General features: G+C 36.2%; 1 protein-coding gene across 1 annotated transcript in view; it reads left to right on the top strand.

Moving 5' to 3' along the window:
• Positions 1 to 146: 146 nt before the first annotated feature.
• Positions 147 to 19,005, top strand: part of LOC133531031 (thyroid receptor-interacting protein 11) — a 101,970-nt gene continuing 83,111 nt past the window's right edge. Inside the window, exons 1-2 of the mRNA XM_061869110.1 lie at positions 147 to 508; positions 12,370 to 12,423. Coding sequence (XP_061725094.1) covers positions 338 to 508; positions 12,370 to 12,423 — 225 coding nt within the window. The 5' untranslated portion in view covers positions 147 to 337. The remainder of the gene's footprint in view (positions 509 to 12,369; positions 12,424 to 19,005) is intronic.

The following is a 19,005-nucleotide window of genomic DNA, read 5'->3' as shown; positions in this document are numbered from 1 at the left end:
TATTTGTTTGTATCATCAATCAATCAATCAATTTTTCATGTTATGGCTCCATCAAGGTGTTGATGATGAATTGATAAAAAATGGCTGACATTCTCGGAATATTCGAGATATAAATTCTGACTTTATTTCAGCACCAGTTACGTCATGCTCATAAGGGAATCTCAAAGGAATGATTGCATTATGAAACGTCAAATCGCGACTTGTTTTGCCAACTAGACATAGTCCTGTCACAGTTGCAAAATAATGCAATTTTCATACTGTTTACTCAGATTTAATCTTTACAACTTCACTTAAAATCGTTCTCAGTGATATGTGACGTCGGTAAGAGAAACTAAATATGTCGTGGCTCAATTTAAACCAGAGTTTGAACAGTTTGAAAGGGCAGATTACGAACTTTGCTTCCGAAGTGTTATCTGAAGTGCCTGGACAGGATACTGAGGATAATGCAGCTGCGTCGGAGACTTCTGTAAAGGAACTTGAAGAGAAATGCCACAACCAGGAGCTGGAGGTAAGGTTTCAATGTATAACTATACATAATATAGATGTACTTGACAGATGGCTGTTAGGTTATGTTTAGTTTTTGTTCGAGATATTTCAGCCAATATTTCTTGATTAGATTGAAGGTCATGCAATAATTATGTTTTTATCCTTCCAATAACAGTTTTAATAACCATGTGCATGTAGAAAATGCGTATATTAGTGGTTTAAATTGGTTATTTTAGATAGTTTATGTAAACATATTATTGGTCTGTGAGAGATGTGATATATTGTTTATTGTGTAAATGAACACCTCAGTGAGTTGTTCAAATTGCTTCATTATGCATGGTGGAGATATAGACTGTAAAATAACACACATTTTAAATGAAATGAACAAATTGGTTAAGCAGTACTTAAGAGTAGTAAAGAAGACTGTATTTATTTAAGCAGCTTTATATTATAACACACAAACTAAATTTATATTTATAAAGGGTACACTACATTTTTTATAATTACTTTTCATATATTAGAGTTCGATATATTGTTATTTTGAATAACATAATAAATGGAATACTACCATAATACCTAATTGACAACATATATATGGCATGATGTTATTATTGGTGTAATGCTCATAAGGTATATTTACACTTCGTCTAATATACATTGCCATAATGATTACATACTCTAAAGCATATTATATGTTCTAATAAGTGACAGCACATAATTATTTGTGTGGCATAATTAGTCGCATGACAAAAAGGGGTTGGTTAGGTTAGAACTGCGACTCCAAACAAATAATGCGAATGCGAATGAAGGTAGATCAAGCGTGGTCTACACAACTTTGACACCCACCCGCTATCTCCAGTTACCCGTGAACAAGATGCATGTAACTGCTTTGGAATATCGGGAACTCAATTAAAACAATATAAAAGGTAATCACGGTTTATATCCCGGTCGATTTAAGTGTAGTGAAACAAATCGTGAATCATTCAAAACTGTTAAAATGGGTTAGGTGGGATGATAATCTGTAGTTAATTATACAGCCTACTTGTTATAAAAATTATGTAAAACTTTTTTATAATCTACTTTTTAAGGAATGGGATTTCGTCATGCTGTGACGATGTCACCCCTGTATTGAGATCTGCAAAATTACCTACACTACTACTACATTATTTTTAAATATAGAAATTTATGTTATCATTAAATTAAATATGACAAAAGATATTTATAATTGGTAAAATTGTATAAAGAATTAAGTTATCCAAAAATATAATATTCAAAAGTCATTGTAAAACATGTCTATTAGTCCATTGAATAAAAAGTTCTAGAGTGCGTGAGTTAGTAACGTAAGATGTTTCTTCGGAAACATGTCAAGAGTCCCTAGGTAATAAACATACTAAAACCCCGGGACACTAGGAGGAGCCCCGGAGTGGGGGGAGGGGGGGGGAAAGGGTCCATTTTCTCATTTTTCGCTTAAATCTCAAAAACGGTACATGTTAGAGAAAAACTTTCAAGGAAAAGTTGAAAGGCCATAAAATTATCTACAAGTTGTACCTAAATCATTTTTTTCTATTCCCAGCCGTTTCTGAGTTACACGCAGTAAAAAATGATTTTGGCTCAAACAATTTCCCCATACTACATACCCATGTTTATCACATCAATCGATCAAAAAATATTTCTTTCTTCCAAAAAACTCAAATGTGCAACTTGTGACCGGTACTGATAGATTGCTCTTAATTAGGTCTATAATTGGTAAAATAAACACATTCCTCCATGGAAGCCTTTAGGAGGAATCGATTGTCAAAATATTATATTAGGGTAGTTTGAGTTACTGAACTTGATCTTTTTATTTTTTTCTTCCAAAAAACTCAAAAGTGCAACTTGTGACCGGTACAGATAGATTGCTCATAATTAGATCTATCATTGATAAAAATACCAGATTCCACCACGGAGGCGTTTACGGGGAATTGAATTTTATTAGGGTAGTTACGATACTTGAACTTTTTATTTTTTTTCTTCCAAAAAGCTCAAAAGTGCAACTTGTGACCGGTACTGATAGATTGCTCTTAATTAGGTCTATCATTGGTAAAAAAAACACATTCCTCCATGGAAGCCTTTAGGAGGAATCGATTGTCAAAATATTATATTAGGGTAGTTACGCAACTTGACCTTTTTATTTTTTTTCTTCCAAAAAGCTCAAAAGTGCAATTTGTGACCGGTACCGATAGATTGCTCATAATTAGGTCTATTATTGATAAAAAAACCAGATTCCAACATGGAGGCGTTTAGGAGGAATTGAATTTTATTAGGGTAGTTACGATAACCCTAAGTTGGTAAAATAAAGTTTTCGAATTGTTCACCTTTCATGGGATGTAGCTCGAAAACGGCTGGGAATAGAAAAAAATAATTTAGGTACAACTTGTAGATAATTTTATGGCCTTTCAACTTTTCCTTGAAAGTTTTTCTCTAACATGTACCGTTTTTGAGATTTAAGCGAAAAATGAAAAAATGGACCCTTTCCCCCCCCTCCCCCCACTCCGGGGCTCCTCCTAGTGTCCCGGGGTTTTAGTATGTTTATTACCTAGGGACTCTTGACATGTTTCCGAAGAAACATCTTACGTTACTAACTCACGCACTCTAGACCCCCCTTGGAGGGACTCATTCAATGGACTATATATACTACTTAAAAATTATATTACAATAGGCATTATATCAATTACAGTTTAGATGAATCCCAAAATAATGAAAGAAACATAATAAGAATTACATTATAATATATCTTGACGACCGGTCTGGCCTCCTGGGTAGTGACCCTGCCTATGAAGCCGATGGTCCCGGGTTCAATTCCTGGTAAGGGCATTTATTCCTGTGATGAGCATGGATATTTGTTCCTGAGTCATGGGTGTTTTCTATGTATTTAAGTATTTATAAATATTTATATATTATATATATCGTTGTTTAAGTACCCTCAACACAAGCCTTATTGAGCTTACTGTGGGACTTAGTCAATTTGTGTAATAATGTCCTATAATATTTATTTATTTATTTATTTATATCATAATATCATATATCATAAGGAAGCGGTGGTGGCCGAGTGGATATGACGTCCGACTTTCAATCTGGAGGTCGCGGGTTCAAATCCTGGCTCGTACCAATGAGTTTTTCGGAACTTATGTACGAAATATCATTTGATATTTACCACTAGCTTTTCGGTGAAGGAAAACATCGTGAGGAAACCTGCATACATCTGCGAAGAAATTCAAAGGTGTATGTGAAGTCCCCAATCCGCATTGGGCTAGCATGGGGACTATAGCCCGAGCCCTCTCGCACATGAGAGGAGGCCTGTGACCAGCAGTGGGACGTATATAGGCTGAATTATTATTATTATTATATATCATAATATATTAAATGGCAGTGTAACAAATGTACGAGTATGATAGATTAAGTATTACACACCCATTTATAAATGCTTTACAAATCAGGGTTGGCAAAAGTACACTATACTTTGGGAACCTTATTTGCCATTGGGAACCCTAACTTTGCTATTGGTGCCTAACTTTGCCCAAGCAAAATATTGAAATAATAATTTTACCAAGAAATAGGATCTGGACTAGGATGGTCAGATAGTATATAGCAATTAAAAACTTTTGTTCACATACTAATGCACCACAAATAACAAACCTGAAATTGTTTCTTTTATACATAGAAGCCTGTAACTTTTTCTGGGCATAGAAAAATATTATAGAGTAGGGCTGCCACCCATACATATTTCAGTCAATTGTACAATGTATTATACAAAAACAATATAGTACTACTATATTTTCATGACTAAAGAAAGAGGTATACAAATGTCACCAATATCGTGTGATATGTGACTTGGATTTTTAAACACCGCAATTTGTCTCAAATCAGTGTCCATTTTTTTTTCCGTTCTCCTAGTAAATGCTATATTTTTTCAATATTTTGTCAAAAATACTGTTTTTCTGTAGGAGTAAACATTGCGACACAAACCTTTGCGATCCTAATAGAAGAAAAAATTGACCCAAAATGTCCATATATTTCTCGATCCTTTCATTCCATTAACGTTATACAAAGTGTATGGGTAATGTAACAATGTTGGGACTATTTTGATATATTCCATGGTAACCTTATCTATATGTATAAAAAATCCAATAATTCACAAGCAACTTCACCCCTTTATAGAGTAAGAGTTAGGCTCAGAAAAATACGTACAATTTTAGAGCAACAAACCCTTCGGTATCTAATACTTGTAAGTATTACAACCAGGGAACAAATCATTTTATTAAATACTTTGATTTGAATTGTAATGTTTAATTAAATATTTTATGTAATGTAAACTTTAATAGAGATTGATAGCAACTTATTACTAGTACGTAAGTTACGTTTTGCAGTGCCCTTACAGGGTTCATAGCTGATCAGAATTCTTATGTATCATCTTAATATGTACCTATGAAGGCAATAAATGACTGAATACTGAATACTGAATACTGATTTGTGTTTTTAAAATATTCAAAATGTAAATTATAAACTGCAAGAGATGTTATATAGATCCCAGGCCTAAGATCGCAGCAGCGTCTTCCACATTCGTGGCTGTCGCCATAACCACTAGGCCACCGGTTCATTGTGGATCCAGGGGGCCTACCGCGAAAACCGAAATTCGCAAATTGTGGGGATCTTTCTCTTTTACTCTCACTAAGACGTAATTAGAGTGACAGAGAAAAATGCCCGCAATTGACGAACTTCGATTTTCGCGGTTATAGCCCAGATTATTTTCGAGTAGGAATATGCAATCCTTGACGCTTGTTGACCATTTCATTTTTACTCGGTAGTGGTTTCGTTGCTTTTAAAGTTAGTGTTGGTAGGAACGAGTCTAGTCTTTCGAGTATACATTTGAAGAACTCTACTCGTTTTAACGATTTACTCTAAAAAAACTTCACATTTTTTTAAATCCCAAGTCCTCTTATTGAGTCTTTTTTAAGCGCAACTCAAAACGACTCGATCCTCAGAATAAAGACTGTCAACAATTTTGAAGGTTTTATTTAAATACTAGAAGCTAACCAGTACAAAAGAATCGGGTGTCTTAACAAGTAGTAAAGAACTCGAGTTTCGACTTAATTATAAGAGTCTGTAATCTGAGTCGAATCTAAAAGCAGAGGACTCGAGTTTTTTCGGCTCAGGACCGCTTTGTCCACAATCCTATTTCCTAATTTCGTTTTTAATTTTTCCTAATGCTATATCTTAATTAGTCAATATTGTCATATGGTCCAATATTTTGATTCGTAAACATTCCTATATCGTCAGTTTCCTATCTTGTCCGCATTCCTATGTAGTCCACAGTGCTTTCTCGTCCACATTCCTATATGGTATACAGTGCTGGCATTGGTGGAGGTAAAAATCATAGGCAAACACAACATTTCAGTTGGAAAAAAGCAACACAAAATTAAAAGTGCAGAATTTGTCTTATAGAAGACGGCCTCATAATGGGTGGTACAATAATTTTGACGAGCTGGCAGTGGTCAAAATAGGACTGTAGACAATCTGGGACTGTAGTCAAAATAGTAATGTGGACAAGTTAGGAAGGTGACGATTTAGGAATCGTATGCTGACGACATGGCATTGTGGACGATTTTAAAAGGTGACGAAATAGGATTGTGGACGACACGGTTGTGAGCAGTTTTATTTTAACCAATACTTTAAAATTGTATGCCCTCTTTTCGTGGCCAGCTCTTTGTCTATAATAAAGCTCGCGGCTGTTATGGCACGTGTGTATTAATTTATTAGGTCATTGACCTGATTATTACGAGTTTATCGCACTGTTGCAGGTCCGCACGTCACTCGGGTGCGTGAGCGAGACAACACAATCCATAGGTGTTAAGATGGCCCGCTCGCACACCGGAGAGGCATACGCATTCATTCATTCATTCAATGTGTAGACCGCCTTAGAGTCACTAATTCAATCGCCGTAGACGATGACGTATTAACAAAGAGAATTGGAAATAGAGGTGGATTGTCAAAGAAAATTATGTAGCCATAGTAAATTTTTTGCCATCTTTAGACACATGATTAAAACTTTTAGAACGCCATTTGACTTTGATCCTCATTCTTTCACCGATATGTGTATATTTAATAAATTTGTTAAATATTAAAAAGTGGCGCCATCTTACCGGGCATAACCCAAAGGTTGCATCGCTCGAAGCAATGCCGCCATACCTTTGATGTATTAGATAGCTCCGCTTTTTGATATTTAACCAATGAAACACAGATCAGTGAAAGAATAAAGATCAAAGTCAAAAAGCGTTCTAAAATTTTTAATCATGTGTCTAAAGATGGCAGTAAATTTACTGTGGCTACAAAGTTTCCTTTGAAAATCGGCCTCTATTTCAAATTCTCTTTGGTATTAAGGTCCCCTGTGACCGCAGGTCTAGAATGAACAAGATTGACTGTCCGCTAACCTCTCATTCTGGTATATTAAAATTCAAAACGGCCGCTAGTGGCCGTAAAGATCTGTCAAGCTTTTCCAGGTTTTAGGTACCTAACTTAGGTCACGATAAAATCACGTCAGTTTGTGCACAAGCCCAAAATTGAATCGGAAATTGGAATCTTAAGCGTTGCGAGGGTTTCAAGGCACGAGGGTTAAATAAATTTTGCCACCGAGTGAAAATGAATTTACACTAACTGTACCTACCAACATATCGCGCCCAACTGTACTTAGGTACCTACTCACGTAGGGTAGATAAGCTATCTCTTATCTAACTGATAACGGGCAGCTTTCGAGCTTCATGCGGGTTGGGGACTTATGAATTGACAAACAGTGGGAGACGTTAACAATGTTGCGTCTCACTCGCTCTTTATTTTTAGGGTTTTTTCGACATCGGCAAAGGCAAAATGAAGCTATGTATGTCCATATGAATGTCAAATGTAGCATGAAAACTGATCAGCAAATTTGGAGAATTGTTATTGAGAAGTCTTAGAACAAATAACATTATTTAGAAAATATTTTAATTTGTTTTTATTTCAAATAGAAACACTGGTATATAAATCTTATACCTTTAAACGAGCAATTCTTGTATATATATATATAATATATATTTCCGGGATCTCGGAAACGGCTCTAACGATTTTGCTGAAATTTGGTATATGGGGGTTTTTGGGGGTAAACAATCGATCTAGATTAGTCTTATGTTTGGGAAAACGCATGTTTTCGAGTTTTCATGCGTTTTTCTTTCGACGCAGAATATGGTAGCTAATTTCGTAATACCGGCCACTGTCCGTCTGGTCCAGCGGGTTAAGACGCGGACTGCTAAACGAGTGTTACGGGTTCGAATCTCGCCCGGTGACTAACTTTTGTTTTTTTTTATATGTTCAAGTTTATATATAATTTTTTAATTTTTATTGTTTTAGACAAGTTTAATTTAGTAAAAAAAATGTAGTTAAGATTATTACCTATACACCACCATATTACAATAAATAGTTATAATATAACCGAGCAAAGCTCGGTCGCCCAGGTACTTATAAACTGAAAAAAGAAGTGACCAAGGCCTCCAGTGCCCCAGGCTGGAATCGAACCAGCGTCCTATGCTTTCGCGGCAGGTGCCTGATACATAGCAGATCTGCGTGATAGCAGAGGACGCTGGATCGATTCCAGCCTGGGGCACTGGAGGCCTTGGTCACTTTTTCTTAGTATATGACGTTTATAGAGACAATAGTTAACTATATTATATATATATAGTCAACTATTTTTTTGACATTTTCCTTTATAAATCAATTTTTTTTCTCTATGAAAAAAAGAAAAAAATGTTTTGGAATGTACAATTTGAGCTCTTTCAAATGATACCCCACTTGACCTAGTCTAGTGACTTTGAAATTTTGCCCCTCTTCATATTGGGCAAAAAAATAATACTTTCAATGTGTCTGGGTTAACGTTGTTCATAACTATTCCAAATTTCAAATCGATAGCTTAAGTGGTTCTCGAGAGATTTAGCGATGTGACAGACAGACAGACGGACGGACGAAGTCGCACCATAAGGCTTCCTTTTGTACCTTTTCGGTACAGAACCCTAAAAACGTCAATCGAAGGGCATAGCTGTGATTTACTACACATCAAATTGCGTAAAAATATTTTCTATACTGTTAATATTCAAAGAGGAAAATGGGGACTATGTTTGTATGGCGAAGCCACGTGACCTCGTCTCCTTTCCCCTTAATACAAAGTGAAAAAAAATGCGTCAAAACCTACCACTGACGTATTTCAGTTGCCTCAGCAATTTGCAATTCAATATACGGAGATCGGCTGAATCCATCAATGAAAACAGGAACTGTCATTTGAAATATAACGTTTTGCAACTCTTTAAATAAGTATGTCACTCGATTCTGCGCAGTAGGTCGTATTTAAATGAAACGGGAAAGACTACATAGATTATTTCGGTTTCGGTAGTATGGAGTGTGGAATTAAGAGGAGTGGCATCTCTTATGGTAGAACTGTTGCAAAAGTGTCCAGCTGTCAACTATAAATAATAGTTCCAAATCTCTCCAGAGTAGCGCTAGAGTAGCTAAGAACCTAGGCGCTATCGACGGAGTGAAGTGCGCTGTCTATGATTAGATTTTTTTCCATCTTGGATCTACTGGTTGGATCTATCGAGAATGAAGGCAAATAAAGCTACACCGGCTCTAACCCTACACCTTTGACCCGAGAAGATTAAATCCCTCTTAAATTGTAGGAGGGTACCTATCCCAATATGGGACCGGCAAGAAACTCGGCGGAACACAACTTTACAAAACATTGCATCTTATAACAAACGCGCATTAAAAAAAAAAACTATTTTAATTTATATGGATTTATTTAAAAAACTAAACACACAACACGCGTCGCGTTGTACTTTCGGTGGTGGATTGTTATATTTATTGACGGAAGTCTAAGTCTGAAATTGAGGTATGTACATAGACGAAAAAATAACTTTTTTTTTTTTATCTGTTTATTCCAGCGTTTGTTTTTTTTGTTGAGGTACAGTCTGAACTCAGTTATCTTAACTAAGTTTAGCCTTAACTAAGTATATAATTAGTCCTGTTGGCAGTTAGTGCTTACATGTTATTATAATACTATTTGTAACAAAATTAATTCATTTGAATCAGAACTGGCGGCTTATATAAATGTCTAAGATTTCAATTGGTTTACTTTGTATGGTTATTAGCTTATTAGCTGGGGGATAATGAATCATATTCTTAATAACTATTGGCAAATGCCATCGTTATAAAATAGGAAAGGGAATTTAAGACAAGATGACCGCTTTTTTGCTAACTTAGCATCTTCTACCTGAAAACCCCTACTCTATGGTAATTTCTAAATCAGCGATATTTGTCATTGGCCGGATCTGCGATTCAAATCTCGATCGATTTAAAAAATCAGGTGCCATCTTTTATTCATGTTCGCACTATTTTTTTTTGCGCAGCGGACAACACCCAATGGATATTAATTCATGTAATATTATTTTCATCACACTTACTAGGCGATGTGGTCCGTAAATCCTAAATCGACCTAGGGCTGTAATGTACGTCCAAAATTAGGCAGATGTTTTATTTTTTCTCTTTTCTTCCTCACAAGTGTATGTAATGTGTGTGTAAGTGGAATTACGAATTCGTGTTCATTCGTGCTTCGGGCTTCAATTCACACTCGTTTGGAAATTCTTATTTACCGCCCTTAATACACAATGCACTATTTTACTTCAGCAGCTTTATTATTATGCTGTTAGAATGGAAAACATGCATTTCGCTCACCGCGTGCAAGAGTAAGGACTTTTCTAACCTAGCCTGTAAATTTATGTCAGGACTGAAAACACTCGGAAGTCTAACGCAGCAGAGTCTCGTAAAAACGAGTTGAGCTCTTCAAATCTAGCTAGACTCAAAAATCTCGAAATCCTACCATTATTAATTAAGATAACTACATACTCAGGTACTTAGATGTGTCTATTATCTATTATTGATTTATTTTTACGCTTGAACTATTAATAGTAAAGATTATTATCTTCTAACAATACGGGATCGTACAAATACAAAAGACACAAAGCTATTTGTCAACGGAATAGAAAAAACCGTCCAATGGCGTTCGAACGTTTTAAATTTCAAATTTGGAACGATTGAAATGCGCGCAGCCAATAGGTCAGAGCGGAATATTGGCATCGTCAAAGCGTTTTGTTTGCTCTATGGTGTATATACTTAGGTATATTTTTTTAAAGGTGTTGTATAGTATAGGTCCAAGTTATAGTATAGTATTAGCATTTTGACGACCGGTTTGGCCTAGTGGGTAGTGACCCTGCCTACGAAGCTGATGGTCCCGGGTTCAAATCCTGGTAAGGGCATTTATTCGTGTGATGTGCATGGATATTTGTTCCTGAGTCATGGGTGTTTTCTATGTATTTAAGTATTTATATACCTATTATACACCGTGTTTTTTTTGATTTGCGTTAATTTCGAGGGTGCATTCCTGAGCTTAAATAAAGTAACTTTCTCAAAGATACCGATATTCTAACTAACTCCATTTCGGAGATAATCAATCATTAATTTTTATCTTATAAGACCCTTACGAGCGTGTACACTTGCCTTAGGGCCTGTTTACTTATTGATTAGTGTTTAGTGCGAGTTCATACATTTGCTACTAAACGTAAGTACTATCTCGGACGATCGACGTTCGAAATGACATTGATATGTCACAGTTTTCAATTGTTTGGTTGAGTTAAATGTAATGCCCGTGTTACAACAACGCTATATGCAACATTTAGTTACTTTTATAAAATTAAAAACAGTAAAAAAAAACAAAAAAAAATTTTTTTTTTTTAAAACTAACTATGCCATTTAGTTTCCTTAAACGTACTTACCGAAACCCCGGAGTTAACGCAATTCAATAAAAACACGGTGTATATATCGTTGTCTAAGTACCCTCAACACAAGCCTTATTGAGCTTACTGTGGGACTTAGTCAATTTGTGTAATAATGTCCTATAATAAAAAAAAAAATTAGCTGTAGTCGCTTGTCAGAGGAACATAGGTTAAGAGAATAATAACGTTTGTAGGTATTCATTTTTTTTATTTTTAGAAAAACAATTGAAATTATAACAAAATTAAGTATATAATATTTTGCATTTAAATCTCTGCAATACTTAGGGCCTGTTTCACAATGTCCAAGTAAAGTCCTGAATAAGTTACTTGCCACTTATCTGACGAATAAAGTCATCGGCGTTTCACAATCATCATATAAGCTTAACTGGTAGATAACGCGCTAAGTTTTGTAGATAGTTTTATCTGGCAGTTAATTTATTTTTAATTAGCTATCCAATACTAAGGGCCTGGTTCACAATGTCCAAGTAAAGTATTGGATAGCTAATTACCAAATAAATAGCTAATTGCCAGATAAAACTTCCTGCAAAGCTTAGTACTTTATCTATCAGTTAAGCTTATTTGAAGATTATGAAACGCCAACAACGCCTTGTCAGATAAGTGGCAAGTACCTCCACCTTACAGAAAACAGCAGCCAAATAACACTAGACCTTACTCATAGTGTTGTGTTCCTGCCGGTGAGTAAGGTTGCCAGAGCTCAACGAGGGGGGGGCGGGTTTAGGGTCGGCAACGCGCATGTAACTCCTCTGGAGTTGCAGGCGTACATAGGCTACGGAGACTGCTTACCATCAGGCGGGCCGTATGCTTGTTTGCCACCGACGTAGTATTAAAAAAAAAGTAGCTTATTCAAGACCTTACTTGGACATTAAGAAATAAGCCCTTATAGTTTAGGACCTTATAGTTTTCATACCTTTTGCCAGACGGGCCTGTTTTACTGTCGGATTGTGCAGAACAGATAGTTTTACAAATCCTTTTTTTTCAGATCGCATCTCTGAAGAGGTATACAGCAGAACTTGAAGCCACATTGCAATCTGAGGTAAGCCAATAATTATATAAACTAGGATTTCTAGAACATTTCATTTCATATCATTTATTAGGGTTCCGGAGCCAAATGGCAAAAAACGGAACCCTTATAGATTCGTCATGTCCGTGTCTGTCCGTTTATGTCACAGCCACTTTTTTCCGAAACTATAAGAGATATACTGTTCAAACTTGGTAAGTAGATGTATTCTATGATCGGCATTAAGATTTTCACACAAAAATAGGAAAAAAAAACAATAAATTTTGGGGGTTCCCCATACTTAGAACTGAAACTCAAAAAATATTTTTTCATTATTCCCATACGTGTGGGGTATCTTATGGATAGGTCTTCAAAAATGATATTGAGGTTTCTAATATCATTTTTTTCTAAACTGAATAGTTTGCGCGAGAGATACTTCCAAAGTGGTAAAATGTTTGCCCCCCCCCCCCCCCCCCCGTAACTTCTAAAATAAGATAAACCTAAAAAAAATATATGATGTACATTACCTTGCAAACTTCCAACGAAAATTGGTTTGAACGAGATCTAGTAAGTAGTTTTTTTTTAATACGTCATAAATGGTACGGAACCCTTCATGGGCGAGTCCGACTCGCACTTGGCCGCTTTTTATTTGTTGCAACCATGGTGTTTACATGATGTTCATTTAACTATAATTTACCAGTACTTACATGGACCCTTCTAGGGGGTAGCAATGTTACATTAATGTACAACTTAAAACAGCATGCATTTTTTTAAAAACCACGTCGGTGGCAAACAAGCATACGGCCCGCCTGATGGTAAGCAATCACCGTAGTCTATGGACGCCTGCAACTCCAGAGGTGTTACATGCGCGTTCCTGACCCTTGGAAAACCTGTACACTCCTTTTTTGACTATTCAAGACATTTCTAAAAAACCGGCCAAGAGCATGTCGGGCCATGTTCAGTGTAGGGTTCCGTAGTTACTCTTCCGTCACAATAAGCTAAACTGGAGCTTAAAGTATAGTTAATTGTTAACCAAGGGATGAAACGCGAGTTAAACAAATAGGCAAATTTGCATAATCAGTACCTAATTAAAGTAAGTCTTTTTACTATGAAGGGGAAACTTTTTGCGATAACTCAAAAACAGCTAAACTGATCATGTCCGCTATAGTTTTCATTTAAAGTCTTTCTTAAGCTCTACTTCCACGATATTTTCATATTTTTTGGACCTATGGTTCAAAAGTTAGAGGGGGGGGGGGGACATTTTTTTTTCTTTCGGAGCGATTATCTCCGAATATATTCACTTTATCAAAAAAAAATTGTTGAAAACCCCTATTAGTTTTGAAAGCCCTTTCCAACGATACCCTACACTGTAGGGTTGAAACAGAAAAAAAATTCACCCCCACTTTACGTGTAGGGAAGGTACCCTCAAAAAAATTAAATTTTTAGATTTTATTGTACGACTTTGTCGGCTTTATTGATTTATATATCCATGCCGAATTTCAGCTTTCTAGCACTAACGACCACGGAGCAAAGCCTCGGACAGACAGACAGACAGACAGACGGACATGGCGAAACTATAAGGGTTCCTAGTTGACTACGGAACCCTAAAAATTAAATAAAACTAGACATTGCTAGCTATCACAGATATTATTACATTTAATTAGGGTTCAGTTTCTAAGAACTCCTGCAGCGTATATGGGCACAAGTTTATAAGTAGCAGTTTAAGCTTATTAACAAAAGTAGGGGGAGTCCGGGACACTTGACCAGGTGGGACCAGACTTGAACCATTTTATTTGATAAAGTGCCAAAATCAAATAATTTATTTTATTAGCAATAATCGGAATAGGCAGAGTATAAATACCTAAACTTAGTAGAACAAAGTCATGAAGTGGAGACTGCCTTGTGATATAACGTTTTTTTCCGGGACTAAAGTCCCGGAAACGTACTAAGTGAGTAATATTGTTATAAATACGGTAAATAATAATTCATTCCTCATTTTTGCCCAATCAATCAATTCAATAGGCGTAAAATAAAAGAACTATTATTCCAAACGAGGCACCAAACACCCTGTTGTCACGTTTTGCTTTTCAATTATCGTTTAAGACGCATAGTGGCCCCTATTTTCTTTTGATGACTATATAATATTATGTATAAAAAGTAAAAAAAAAATTGGTTGTTTTATTTTACGCCTATTGATTGTATTGGACAAAAACGAGGAATGCATTGTTTTTTACCGTATTTAAATAATAATAATAATAATTCAGCCTGTATACGTCCCACTGCTGGGCACAGGCCTCCTCTCATGCGCGAGAGGGCTTGGGTTATCCCCACGCTGGCCCAATGCGGATTGGGGACTTCACATACACCTTTGAATTTCTTCGCAGATGTATGCAGGTTTCCTCACGATGTTTTCCTTCACTGAAAAGCTAGTGGTAAATATCAAATGAAATTTCGTACATAAGTTCCGAAAAACTCATTGGTAGCCAGGATTTGAACCCGCGACCTCCGGATTGAAAGTCAGACGTCATATCCACTCGGCTACCACCGCTCTTAAAACAATGTTATTTACTTCGTACGTTTTTTTTATCACAAGGCAGTCTCCACTTCATGACTTTGTTCTACCAAGTTTAGGTATTTATACTCTGCCTATTCCGATCACTGTTTATTAGCAATCCAATATCACCTAACGATATCTAGATATGACAAATGCATACTACAAAATGGATATTTTTATTATAAATTACACTAGTATATTATAGATCACTACAGACAGACGAATGAGCTGAGATTTTTTTTTCATGAAGTTTCTATTGAATTCCAACTCAAATGCAATTTGGTTTCAACGGGAATCGATTCTACATATTCTATAAGTGTGATTACCGGAATGTATGTGAACACTGAACCTTCGATCGATACATATCTAAATAAATTATGCAAACACACAAACATACATATTTATCGCTTCCTGTGCTTTGATTTGAATGCATTCGAAAATGCACTTTTTTGGATTTTTAGTTTGATTTTAAATGAGTCGACCTCTGGCACCTACCGTAATAAAATCAATTTAAAAGCTTATTGTCAGGATGTCCATATACGATTAGACTCGAGAGGATAGGGGACCGCTTCTCCATACAAACGTAGTCCCCATTTTTCTCTCTGGATATTACAAAATACAAAAATACAAAATTCTTTATTTCTTAATAATATACATTTTTGCGATGTAGGGGATGGAGCCGCCCGGTAAGCAAAACAATGCTTGTGTTGGGAGGCACCGCTCTTCCCTAGATTTACAACTATTTTCTTCTATCTGTTAATTTTTCTGACTTTCCATATTGACAATATGGAAAATATTTTTACATCATTTGATGTGTATTGACAATAGCTATGACCCTACGTTTTACTTTTTTCTATTTATTGATTATTGTAAAAAATAAGAGCGAAAAACAATTGATACAAATGTTTAAACTTTTAAAGGCTCCTATTATAATAGGGTTGTTTCCATCTACAAATCTTAGGGCAAAATTGTATCCCAATAAATTCTTTTGGATTATAAGAACATGTTAAACTACTTTTAGGGGACCTGTAATGACCATATTTTTGTAAATATTGAATTTAAAATATCTTTTGGCACACGTTACGTGACCAAACTCGTCATTGAAGATTCTGATGACGTCACAACTCTCGGATTGACACTGTTGACAGTTAGGCGATTAACAACAAATGACAAATGTCAGTTGACAGTTCGTATCTTCTACGTGTGTATGTAGTTATGTGTCAAACCGTAAACTGTGACGTCACACAATTTTCAAAGAGCGTTTTGGGCGCGAAAGCATCTGTCAAAATATATTTTGTTAATTTAACATATTTAAAACCGTTTTTAGTATAAAAGTTAAATTTTAGGGCAACTTTTAGTTAATATAGAACATAATTCAAGCGTTTCAAAAAATTGGAAACAACCCTATTAAAAATTCGAAAAATCAAACGTATAGCTGTACAATAGATGGAGTCAAAATATTCTCAATAATGTTTTTTTTTTATACTACGTCGGTGGCAAACAAGCATACGGCCCGCCTGATGGTAAGCAGTCTCCGTAGCCTATATACGCCTGCAACTCCGGAGGAGTTACATGCGCTTTGCCGACCCTAAACGGGCGGGTTTGAGCTCTGGCAACCTTACTCACCGGCAGGAACACAACACTATGAGCAGGGTCTAGTGTTATTTGGCTGCTGTTTTCTGTAAGGTGGAGGTACTTCCCCTGTTGGGCTCTGCTCTAGATCTGGAATGACATCCGCTGGCTGTGCCCTACCACACAAAGCGAGATGACATTCACAATGCCCATACCTCTCTTTTGGACGTAGTTTAAGGACGTTCAATGTTAATATTCAGAGGGGAAAATGAGGACTTCGTTTGTATATAAAAAGGCGATTTTGTGTGGAAGACCCACGGACTTTCGACTTAAAATATTTCGGGTTCCTCGTGAGCACTGTGTATATATTTTTGGTAAGTTATTACAAAATAGTATGGCACTTTCGACGCATAATTTCCTTTACTACTAGGGTTGCCATCTCTAAAATTTGGAAACCAGGACAAGACGCGTGAAAACCCCGGATTTTAGAGTCCAGAACCCGTACATGTCAACAGGTTTTTTTAAACAGGTTGTGCGCGTGTCGCGGGCGGCCTAAGGCTTAAATTTTTTAAACCCAGACTACAAATGAAGTCCTCCCCGGACGCTCCCCTGACGCCCTCTAAACTAGGACAAATCCGGGGAAACCCGGACGGATGGCATCCCTATTTACTACTATATTTCATCCCTTACTTTTGACGCCGACTATAAGTAGGAACATGTTAATAAAAGTTCAGCAACTCGCATGTGACACCCTAGGGAAGCTTCCATGGACTACGATTAGATCTTTAGGATGGCTACATTTTGCAAGCTTTCATTTAACTTGCAATGTACCTATGTATGTAGGTATTAACTATGTTTATTCGGGTAAAATCTTGCAAGTTTAATTTGACCCACTTTCCGGTTTCCGATGAAGCTGAAAATTTGCATACATATGTAAGTCGGGTGACAATGCAATATTATGGTAGGTACTATCGAGCTGATCTGATGATGGAGACAGGAGATGGCTATAGGAACTCTGTGATAAAACAACGCAACCTACACTGAAAAAAAAACCTGGTACTGGTAACCAGAATCTGGTTAGCTGTACTATACTGTCTTGTTGTATATGTGACGACAGGACACTTTGTAAACATAACCAGACCATTCTGGTTAAATTAAGTTTGTTAACTCTATGAAGCGTATAGTAATTCATAAAGTGCAGAAATGTAATGTATACCCATGCACCCTAGTAGTGGGTATAAGGCTTTTAGTAAACCCAATTAGCCGGTCTGTTAATGGTTACTAAATAATACAGTAACATATACGTTCCTATCCTGTTGTTATAACAAGGTATTTGGTATGTGTAACTGAACGATTTGTGCGGTGTACTGGTTTTATATTGTTCACGTTACCAGAACGCACTGTGCTAATGGGGCTTCTAAACGGGCCATATGTTCACTGCAATATGTGGCCAGCAACTATTGGTGTCCTCTTACTCACATGTTAGAAAGGGACACTAATAGTTGCCGGCCACATATTGCAGTCAAAATATGGCCCGTTTAGAAGTCCCTTCAGCACAGTGGGTTCTGGTTACGTGAACAATATATAACCAATACACCGCACAAATCGTAGACAATTTAAAAGTAAAATAATACGAGAAATAAAATCAAACGCTTTATTATTGATTTTCTAAATAATGATAATTATAAAGCATCTTCAAATTATTTAAAGTATATCAAGAACAGTATAAATTAAAGGGTCTAGCAGGTTAGGTTAACAAGACTGCCCCCCACGAGGGATTTGGTTATACTTTTAGAGTAGTGGCTGCACCTGAGAACAAATAAATAATTAATTTAAAACATAGTTTTTGTATTTGACTTAATAAATACGTATATATGCGTCAACCCTAATGTGCAACAACCTAGTTAGAAAAGGCAAAAGAACTGCTCAAGCTACTTGTTTTATGAATACATGAGTTATAATATCACTCTCGTCGATAAATGACATGGATAAAATGCATAGCCATCAAATGACGCCATTTTGTTACAATAAATACGTCGTCACGCGAAATATTTATGTAGGTATCAAACACAAACTAGGTAAGTACACCACACACCACACCTCGAGTATATGGCTAAAACTATTTTACAGCGGAATTGAATACAAAGCATTCATAATTATTTATTAATAATGAATACAGGCGAGTGATGACAAACATTAATTTCGACCATAACATCAGCTTTTACTTACTTTCGAAAATTTCCGTATATTCCTCCAGGTTCCACGTTATTAGATGGTTTCATAGGTCTTCGTCCATGTTCACAAAACAGACAAGTTTTTAAGCACACTTATACTATACACTTGTACTAGTTTACAGTTAAATTATGGACAGGATCTAAGTAAATAAAAACACCGACCGTCGCAACGAAAGACGCTGGGGCAATGGCTGTTCCGTGACTTGCGCAATTCCTTTCTCCCTCCCCCGCCACCGGCGCATACACCATGGTGTTGGC

Source organism: Cydia pomonella, chromosome 24 (genome assembly GCF_033807575.1).
Source record: "Cydia pomonella isolate Wapato2018A chromosome 24, ilCydPomo1, whole genome shotgun sequence".
Taxonomy (NCBI): Eukaryota; Metazoa; Arthropoda; class Insecta; order Lepidoptera; family Tortricidae; genus Cydia; species Cydia pomonella.
The sequence above is the reverse complement of the archived record's forward strand: the minus strand, read 5'-3'. Positions and strand labels throughout refer to the sequence as shown.